The sequence below is a fragment of the Epinephelus lanceolatus genome, chromosome 5 (genome assembly GCF_041903045.1).
Source record: "Epinephelus lanceolatus isolate andai-2023 chromosome 5, ASM4190304v1, whole genome shotgun sequence".
Taxonomy (NCBI): domain Eukaryota; kingdom Metazoa; phylum Chordata; class Actinopteri; order Perciformes; family Serranidae; genus Epinephelus; species Epinephelus lanceolatus.
In genome coordinates this window covers 41,416,930-41,426,967 of record NC_135738.1, presented here as the reverse complement: position 1 = coordinate 41,426,967, position 10,038 = coordinate 41,416,930, and the positions used below count along the sequence as shown (strand labels likewise).

Here is a 10,038-nt window from a genome sequence, read left to right as displayed (position 1 = left end):
TCATTGCACTACCATAGGATGTCGCTGAAGTCATTTCTGTTAATTTGGCAGTTCATCCAAACGGCTTCATAGTGGCAGACCACATTGAATCACACCAGCTTAGGACTTACACATCCAGCATCTTCATCTGCATGATCATCTGAAACCAGCCACCTGGACAGAGAAGCTCATCTGTATGCTCATTGTCCTCACCAGGGTCTTGACCTGACAGCAGTTTGTCTTTCTAACCAATGTGGTGCCAAAACTACTATTTAATGAACAGTTTAAAGAAAAAGTCTTCACATGTCGGCTGTCTTTCTTGAGTTTTAATAAGCATTCATGAATGGAAACACTCAAACATACAACCGCATGAACAGTCAGTCAGTGAATGCCCAGCAAGTCCTCTCGCCCTGCTATCTTTATAGTCCCCATAACACATGCACATCAACAGTCAAAATATGTGCCGCCTTGACATTCCTAAAACACAACATCTCTTGAGACTAACAAGGACACTTGTTGTCTTCCCTGGCTCATAATCTGCCTTATGGTAGTGAATGAGCCTTCAATTCACATGCAACAGCTCTGGTGGATATGCATGCAGACAGCATGCCAGTAACACACTCCCTCAAAACCTGCAACATCTGTCTCATTGTGCCGTGTGATCAGTTATTTTAGAGTGGCCTTTTATTGTGAGCATCCCAAGGCACACCTGTGTAGTAATGATGCTGTTTAATCAGCATCTTGATATGTCACACCTGTCAGGTGGATGGATTATCTTGGCAAAAGAAAAGTGTTCACTAACACGAATTTGTGACCAAAATTTGAGTGAAATATATCTACTGAGTGCAAGTGAAAAGTCTGATATCTTCAACTTAAACCTGTGAAAAATGGGGGCAAAAATAAGTGTTTACATTTTTGTTCAGTGCTGTATATATTTGTAGATAGACAGATAGATCTATCTGTTTGAGTACTTAGATTGTTTTCTAAGGAAAATCCTGCGTAGTATATCTTTAAGTAAAGAAGCTCACTCTTTAGCAACCCACCATAAATCCCCACTTGAAGCTAGTTTTATCCAATCTATATACTTTTCTATGCAGTCTTTCCCAAGTCTTATCAGCGGCTCAGTGTGAACCAAACCAGAATTCTACAAACAACACATCAGACTTTGATCTCATGTTTCATGAAGCTTTTATTTGTACAATAGCATAAGATACAAAGAGTCGGATCACATATCATACAGATGTTTCCATGTAGTAAATACACGTGTACTACCTTGTCCGCAAGGTAGTGCGACTGAAGAATGGGACATTTAAGCAGGACTAGATGATGATGACAGATCCAGCCAGCAGAAAACCACCCACATGAAAATATTTCACCCATCCAAACTCTAAATCTCTGGACTACTCCTTTTCCTACAGTTTCTGTTTCAAACGAGCCACCAGTAAGTTTGCTGTTGTGGCAGATCTATTCACTAAGCAGCCTTTAATCCTACTTGATAGTTCATACTTGATTGAGAGTACTAGCTCAATAGCTGACAGAGGTGTGAAAGTTAGCGTTACAATCCACAGCGACAGTCTGATATGTGCAGTCTGCAGCTCAGTGACTGCTGCTAAAGAGCTGCTTCTGTTCAGTGCAGACCAGTGAACTGATGAGTAAAGAGCTGCCTGAGGCTGTCCTCACCTCAGCCTCAAACACCGCTGCACGCTGAAAACAGTCGCAGGCCATGTCACGATGCCAACAGCCTGAGCCGACAGTGTTTTGATCAGGATGCATTTGTTCCTTGAAGCTTTCTCTCCAACATTCAGTTACATTTCTGTGCCTGCTGCAGAAATCTATTCTTCATTACCACAGAATGACACCAAGCTGCAGCCTCCTTAACCATAGCAACTGGATAGACACAGGTTGAGGAGACTTAAGTGGTATTAAAGTAATTTTCCAGCCATGAGGGCTGTGATTTCCTTTTGTCTGGCACCGATTCTCTTTTGTTACAGCTGGAGACACTGCCAGACAACCACAAATTAATCCAATTTTCTGATTTTCTGTTTACTTTTGTTCAGTAGGTTCTTATCAACATGTCCGAGTAATCAAGCTGTAAGTACTACAGCTAGAAAACAAAATAAAACATAGTTTGCCCTTAACATAGCAAGAACATACTTTGACATTTTAAGAAAATTGCTTGTTTTCCTCAGACAGTTATTTGATACCACTCTCACAGTTAGCATATACTGGAAACAGCTCGCCTAGTCTGTCCAAAGGTAACTATTAGCAAAGATTTGCAATGCTATTAGCCTACTGGCTCCTCTTAAAGGTGCAGTGTGTAGGATTTAGGGGGATATTGGCAGAAATGGAATACAATATTCATAACTATGTTTTCTTTAGTGTATAAGCACCTGAAACTAAGAATCGTCACGTTATCGTCACCTTGGAATGAGCTGTTTATACACAGAGATGGTACTCTTACATTGAGTCCGCCATGTTGTTTCTACAGTAGCCCAGAACGGACAAACCAAACACTGGCCCTTGATAGGGCCATCTACATTGGCCACTGTCTCCTACATGCTCGGCACATGAGAAGTTTCAGTTGGTTGCAATCTGCAACCTCACCGCTAGATGGCACTAAATCCTACACACTAGATCGTTAAACTCACTACTTCACGAGTTATATCTTATTGTTTATTCTGTACAAAACAGAACTGTAAAAACAATTTGTTGGTATAACCCCACTCGTGTAATTACTCCTTTAATTGTAGATGCATGTAGGGAGGCTATCTATATGTCAAGGGTCTTGTGTTCCCAAGGTCCTATGTTCCAAGAGTCAAATGTTCTGAATGTCCAATGTTCCCCGAGTGCCATGTTCCGAAAGTCCTATGTTCGCAAGGTCTTATGTTAAGGTCCAATATTCTGTTTACACAGATTAACTCTCCTATTGTCTTACAAATTTGACCTCAGATATTTCATAAATAATCTAACCTGACCCTCAACCTCTTTCCGACCCTCAACCTCTTTCCAGCCGACTCCAGAGCAATTCCATGATTCTCAGAGTCATGATTATAGTCCCCTAACCCAACCCTAGGCCCATGCCATATTAAGCAAACGCAGAGCTGGGCAACATCTTTTTCAGGTTCACATTATGACCCAGGGAAACACACAGCCCTTTGTCATGTTCCCACAATGTGCCATAAATCTGGGGAACATAGGACCCTGCAAACAGGAGTGACCCCATTGAGATGCTGTTCAGATATTCTCCCTCTGACATAAAAACATCAGTGTCCACTTTTTCCGAGCTGAACAGGTGTGCTATCAGACTGTGTTCATTTCTGCACTCATTCTGTTTAATTACCCCATAAAAATGTAATTTAATGAGTTTCTATCCAGGAAAATGGAAATTGTGGTAAACTCTAGTGGTTTGGATTTTCTGCTTTGTGCAATCATACAAGGCTCAATAACACATTTTCAGGCAATCAGTGATTGAGTGTTTGTGGCTTTTACTGAAATGTGCCTCAGCACACAGTGTGTGAGACTAAACGGTGTAAAAATAGTCCTGGATGTGAAAGGAACCTGAATTTCCACTGACAGCAAAGTAGAACAAAGATGGATGATGTTAGTGTGGGGATGATTTGTGCGAGTCTGGCCTGGAATTTCAAGAAATAAACACAATGCTAAAAAGAAAATCAGTCCGGTTTAATTTGTGACAGAAACTCAACACGCAAGTTGGCTGTCATTTGTTTCTGTCAGTGTTATCAGAGGACTTAACCACACATTCAGATTTCACCTGAGAAAACATCCTGCTCCTGGACATCTGATCTGACCATCACAATCAAGGACCGCATTTCCCAAAATGCTCTCACCAAATGCAGCTCTTTATTTCTAGATGGATGTTCCTCACACAGCCATGGCACAGACAGCTGCCTGAAAAAGTGGTGTGTCTTTCAATTATTTTGAGAATCAACTCCTGAGGACCAAAAAAAAAAAAAAAAAAAAAAAAAATTCAGTGTATTGGGTTGGCGACAGGAGAAAAGACCTATTTTGGTTTTTAAATGCTACAGGGAACACTCTCAGATCTGTGTCATGTGCTGTAAAACCTCCACTCTAATTCAGGCTAGCACAGCAGAGAGGGATCACCCTGCCTCCGCCACTATCTGATCACACTGTTCTGGTTTACAACTGGGAGAAATTGAGGATGCTGATAACTGTTTCCGTGCTGGAACAGGGTCTCACCTTGTTTGGGGGCACAGTAGACTATTAAGACTTTTCTTACCCACTGCGGGCTGCGAGAATGCGATAGCAAAGTGTTATTCTGCTGCCAGAGAGCCACATTACCTCCAAAACAATTTACACATTCCTTTTGAAGTTAGAAGGAGCATCTTGGGAAACAAACATCAATAACGCAGGACCACAGTAGCTGACAACTCCGAGAAAAACGCCGAACCGCGAAAGCAGCGGTACACTGATATGTCTAAACCTTTATACGCTTTGTCATCTTCTGTTCTACAGTCAGTGTACCTGCAACTTTGTGGGCTCAAATCCAGCAGATTACCCTCTATGTCTGCCATCTCTCCTGCCATTCCTCACTGTATGTTATCTAAAAAAGCAGATATGCGTGGAAAGTATACGCTATATGTTCAAAAAAGTAGCAAATGCCCTAATATGGATTCACAGCGAGTCACACTGCATCACCACTTTACATCCTCTTGTTTACAGCCTACAGCCATCTTTAGAAAACAATGTCAGAGCACAAAGCAGTAAGGAGTGAAGAGCGGGGGGCATCTGCACCCCGAGCAGAAGGCAGAGTGTGTCTTCATGTAGGTGTGTGTGTGTGTGTGTGTGTGTGTGTGCAGCTCAGAAGGCACAGCTCTCAGCCAAAAGACATGACAGTGTGTGTGTGACCAAAAAAAAGCAAGAAAAAAAAGCAAAGGTAGCAGGTGTGTGTTTTGCTGATGGAGCAGCTGTAGGCCAGAAACGTCCAGCAGCAGGACAAGGCACGAAAGCATGAATGTGTGTGTGTGTGTGTGTGTGTGTGTGTGTGTGTGACAGAGAAACACAAACAATATGTCCAGATACAGCCGCACGGACTCTTGAAGTGAGCCCAGCTCAACACTAAAGCATCCTATAAAATCTGTAATGTGCAAAGTAGGATAAAAACATTGAAAGCATATAGAGAACAACAGTAATACATTAGAGTCACGTGTGGATACACAATATTGTCCAAAGATAACACAGTAAAACACCAACAGAACTGATATCAGCACAGGAGGCACAGTTCTTCACATCACCTGCTGGGGGTGGTATGACACCCCGACCCTTCTCACTTTAAGTGTGTGTGTGTGTGTGTGTGTGTGTGTGTGTGTGTGTGCCTACCTCAAACCTTTCTCAGCTGGTTGCACTACATGTAAAAAAAAATGAAATGCTTCATAAGATTGTGGTTAAATCCCTTAACTTTTAACAACACACTGAGAAAGGTGCATTCAACAACGCTGTCACACATACACAAGTGATATTTCACATGACAGTAGCATCTGCTGCAGCGGCTGGCACTCACGGTTCCTACACAGCTTCTATTCACAGATGTAGCTATCTCTTTTACCATTTCTGGAGGTGGCAGATAAGTTCTTTTTAGCTCACTGTATAGCACATTATGAGTCACGGACACAACACACGACTCCTTCTAAAGGAAAAAAAATATCAGTGAAGTTCTGGTAAACTTTTAGCTGTAACCATAGCTTTCTTAAAGTTTTAAAGGAGCATTAAAGGTCCAGGGTTTAGGATTGTGGAGCATCTAATGGTAGAAATGGAATATAATATTCATAACTATGTTTTCATTAGTTTATAATCACCTGAAAATAAGAATCGTTATTTTTTATTACCTTAGAATGAACCATTTATATCTACATACGAATCATCGTGCTCACCTTCACCACACCACAGACTGTATGGGTTGTAGCTGCTGTAGGAGTGTGAGCTTCTCTCCAGGGACAGTTGGTAAAAGTTTACCAGCTGCTCACACACAGTGACAGGGCTAACTGTTAGCATCACAGTTAATAATGGGTTTAATGACAGAGTCATGCCATTTTGGTGTGAATGTGAGTTTTAATCTGTTTAATGGCTCGGGGTTGGATGTTAGCGCTGCTGCTGTGTTGGGCGGGATTTATACTTCTGCTTCGAATCAATGTTGTACCTATGGTGTAGGGGTCTGTGTCAACATAGAGGCTATGCCGTAACCTACACTGTAGCCTGACATGCACCTCCCCAGAAATGTAACTACACGCCACAGCAACGCAGACCTCCTGTTTGTTTTTGTAAGCTCAAACAATTGACTTATTTTATTTCCTTTTATTTCACAGATAAGAAACAATGAATTGAAGATAATAAATCCTCCACAAAGAAGTATTTTATGTCTTGTGTGTGATTTTTTTCCTGCAGGGAGTCGGGATGGTCTGGTTTCAGACCCCTGGCACAAAAAGGATGAAAGCAGGTATTGTTTGACCCGGAGACATTTCGATATTACTTGGTAGTGCATTATTTCTGTTGATACCTTAAAGGTGCTCTATGTAAGAATGTGGCCAAAACGGCTACTGCACTCAAATTCAAAATACTGCCGCGAGACGTGTCCGCCGCCCCTCCCCTCCAGATTCGAGGTTGCTGGACAGCGGCACGCTGGAGACTGATCTGTTCGCCGCGTCGCCACGTCCTTGATCTTCGGTTTTCCAGCGGACTGTTCGAGCAACTTCGGCTTCTCTGTTGCTAATGCTGCTGCCGGGATACAGCTGAGGAGACTGCTAATGCTACGTACCGGGACACTGCTAATGCTGCTTGTCGTGCTGCTGTAGCTCAGCCATAACTTTAACTGATGCTGAGACTCTACTGACTGCGTGACTGGTAGACGGCGGTGGGTGGCGCAACAGGCCAAAACACAAATTCAAAACATAAACATGATAAAAAAATTTTTTAAATGCGAATATTCTGGCTGTACTATTGTTGTCGGTGAGATCAGTATGTTATATGAACATTATTCCTTAGTCTCTGTGACATATTAGGAGGATTTTACGACTATTTGCTTTAGATTTTTTACATATAGCTCCTTTAAAGGTATCAAGTACTGGTACCCAGCCCTAGTTGTTTGCTAGTCGGGCCATGTCAAACTGATCAGACTCCACCCACACAGTCCTGATGAAACAGATTTTATTTGTTAAACTCTTAATAAATAATAGCTAAGGAGTTTTTTCTCTGTGGAGTTTCCGTTTACATTCACTCTTACTCACCAAAACACATTGTGTGTATCCTGGAGCTCCAACAAATACTTAGTACCCTGTAACTGACATAAATACTAATTTGTTCCTAAATGGAGTGTAGTCTGGGAAGTGAGTTTTAAAAGCCAGAGCTCTCAGCCTAACATAAAGTTGCTGTTGGGTCATTAATACCAATCAACAAGCATTCAAAGTCATGCATACGTGTTTGGTGTAAAGGGGAAAAATTACTTATCACACCTTAAAAGACTTATTCAGTCACCACTTCTCCAAATTTACCAGACCTGCGTAGGAACCCTGAGTACTCTCCTTAATCAGCCACCAGCTGTTTCTTGATTAACACCTCTGTCATGGCATCTTTGGATGGATTTACAGCCTCAGGTTAAACCAAATACTGTTATTTTCCTTTCTCTCTGTGGCACACATTGTCTGTTTTCCACTGACTGTTTTTTCAACACTGTCTGGCTGCACATCCACGATTGATACTTGTTTGTGCCTCCTTGTTAAAGATAGAAATAACTTACAATGGAGGCTATTAATGTGTAAATGGGCATTGTTTGGGGATACCAAATCATGATAAAAACCATTAATGTGCCACCTGGGTGGAAGTCTAATCTGAGCCGACAGTATAAATCCAGCCAAAGTGTAAACTCAAAGCTTAACAGTACATAAAACTAACAAATGAGATCTGCTGCAGTCTGCAGGGGGATATGCCATTAACATTAAAATCAGAACAGGAAGTGCAGTTTATGCAGTACAGAGATGGAGTCTAAGGCGTCTGGTGGCTCCACCCCCTCCAGACATAGCTGAAGTTTTAATTGGCTGAGCAGGGACCAGGGCTAGTGGTTAATGAAGCCGAGCTGCTGACGGGTTAAAGAGTTCCCAGATCCAGTTGGGGTTTGTTGGGGTTTTCTTTCACCCCATTACATGAGCCTTAATCTGATAGAAATGTCACTGACAGTCTCTAACTCCACTGCTCACTGATACAGGAGTCAGGTCTGTGAAAGGGAAAAGAGACAGAGCGCGGTCCCTTTGTGTCTCAGTCCTTTCAAAACCAAAGCGGTGAACCCAGTACAGTTTGTATAGAAGCACAAGTTTCTGTTCATAAACCAACATCTTTTCTTTTCACCCTTAAAAATACTGGAGCAAAATGTTTCTCATGCTGCTGCTGTCAGACTGGTTCCTCATGCCCTAGCTCTCTGTCTCCTCGTCTCCCAAATTAGACCCTGACAGACCACATGGGGATGAAACTCCGGTCCAAAAACCAGCATGCCTCCATCCACACATGAAACCCCAGGAGACGGACTTTTGGCCTCATTAGAGTCACACACAGTCCAACCAACACTCTCCCACAACACTTCTCCCTGTGTCCCTGTGAAGAAAGATTGGCCTCCGGTCGCCACAATGTTTGAAACCAGGTTAGTTGGCTCTACAGAAGCTGAAGCTCATGCTCGTGCTGCAGTGATCTTTCTGAGTCGACAGAATGGCTGAAAGGCAAAAGTCTTGATCGCGTTTCTGTGAGTCTGCGGCAAGGTGTGGAGGCCTTGCTAAGCCTGGTGGGGACCCAAGGGGTTTAGAGGACAGTCAAACGATATAAACTCACAGCAATCACCTTTCATCTTACAACCAAACCGTTTTACAAGCCATCTCAGTCAGACAAGGTCCTTGTAATGCTGTCTTGTGAGGGAGAACTCACATAAAGTGGGGCTGTGACAGTGGAAAGTGGAAAGTGAGGTTTGGCCTCATAAAGGACTTAAGAAAAACAACTCTTTCTCAAGGAAGTCATGGCCTAGGGTTCCAAATGTTCAACAGCACAGTGGCTTTTGACAGCTCCACAGTTTGTGTCAGTCTAGTCTGCAGGCCTACAGAAAAGTGCCTCGTGCTTAGAGGGTGAAGAACTGTACTTTTATACCCACTCTGTTACTTTCAGACACCACATAGCTGTAGAACAATAGTCTACCAGATGCTGACGGTGCTGTTTCTGTGGCCTTTTCAGTGTGCAGCATACTGTATATGTTGTTAATGGATGAGGATTGGACACTTATCCAAGGTGAGTCCAGAAGTGGGACGCTTGCATGTGAAATCTCTCCCTCTCTGGCTCTCTCTCTCTGCTGCACATGGTCATTTGTATTTGTGGTGACTGGTTAAGTTTTCCTGCCGTCCAGCCTTCTCTTCTTTATCACCCCTAAGTTGAAGCTGCCCCCGGAAAAGCAATATGTGGTCTTGCACTGGCCATTAGAGGTTAAACCTTGAAAACTACTAAGAGACAATACGTCTATTGTCAAATTTAAGGCTCAACCGACACTTTTAGATCAGTCCACAGTGAGCAGAACATTTGGATGTTCTCTGTTCCTGGTTCCTAAGAGTCTACACACCATGTTCTTCAATCAGAGCCTCCACTGGTGGGCAACCTCTGGAATATGAAGGAAAGTAAATGGAATAGGATTGTTTGGTACCATTTCATGACCATTGCGTCTCACTTCCTGTAAGCATTTACTTCAAACTGGGAGCCTAAACCGGTGCGGGTAAGTGAAAGCGAGAATATCTAACACGTTCTAAGCGGCCTCTATAGTGTCTGTTGCCTGCAGTGTTGAAACATTAGATACATGGGCTGATTTGCTGGTTATTTCCCAGGGAATACAGTTATCTTGCCAGCTTTGGCCAGCCGTTGGATGATCTGGGCTTCATAGTCGGCGTCGTGGACGCCAGTCTTCCTGAACTCTCCAGAGTAGCGGTTTTGCTCCCAGTAGTGGTGCCAATTTCCTCGGCTGTCTGCTCCGAACCCAAACACATTCACCTAGAGGAGAGTCAAAGA

At 42.9% G+C, this 10,038-nt stretch overlaps 1 protein-coding gene across 1 annotated transcript in view; it reads right to left on the bottom strand.

The window, feature by feature from the left end:
- Window positions 1-1,153: 1,153 nt before the first annotated feature.
- The window catches only part of st3gal2 (ST3 beta-galactoside alpha-2,3-sialyltransferase 2), a 29,815-nt gene continuing 20,930 nt past the window's right edge, over window positions 1,154-10,038 (bottom strand). The window contains exon 8 of the mRNA XM_078168355.1: window positions 1,154-10,020. Within this exon, the coding sequence (XP_078024481.1) occupies window positions 9,847-10,020 (174 nt within the window). The 3' untranslated portion in view covers window positions 1,154-9,846. The remainder of the gene's footprint in view (window positions 10,021-10,038) is intronic.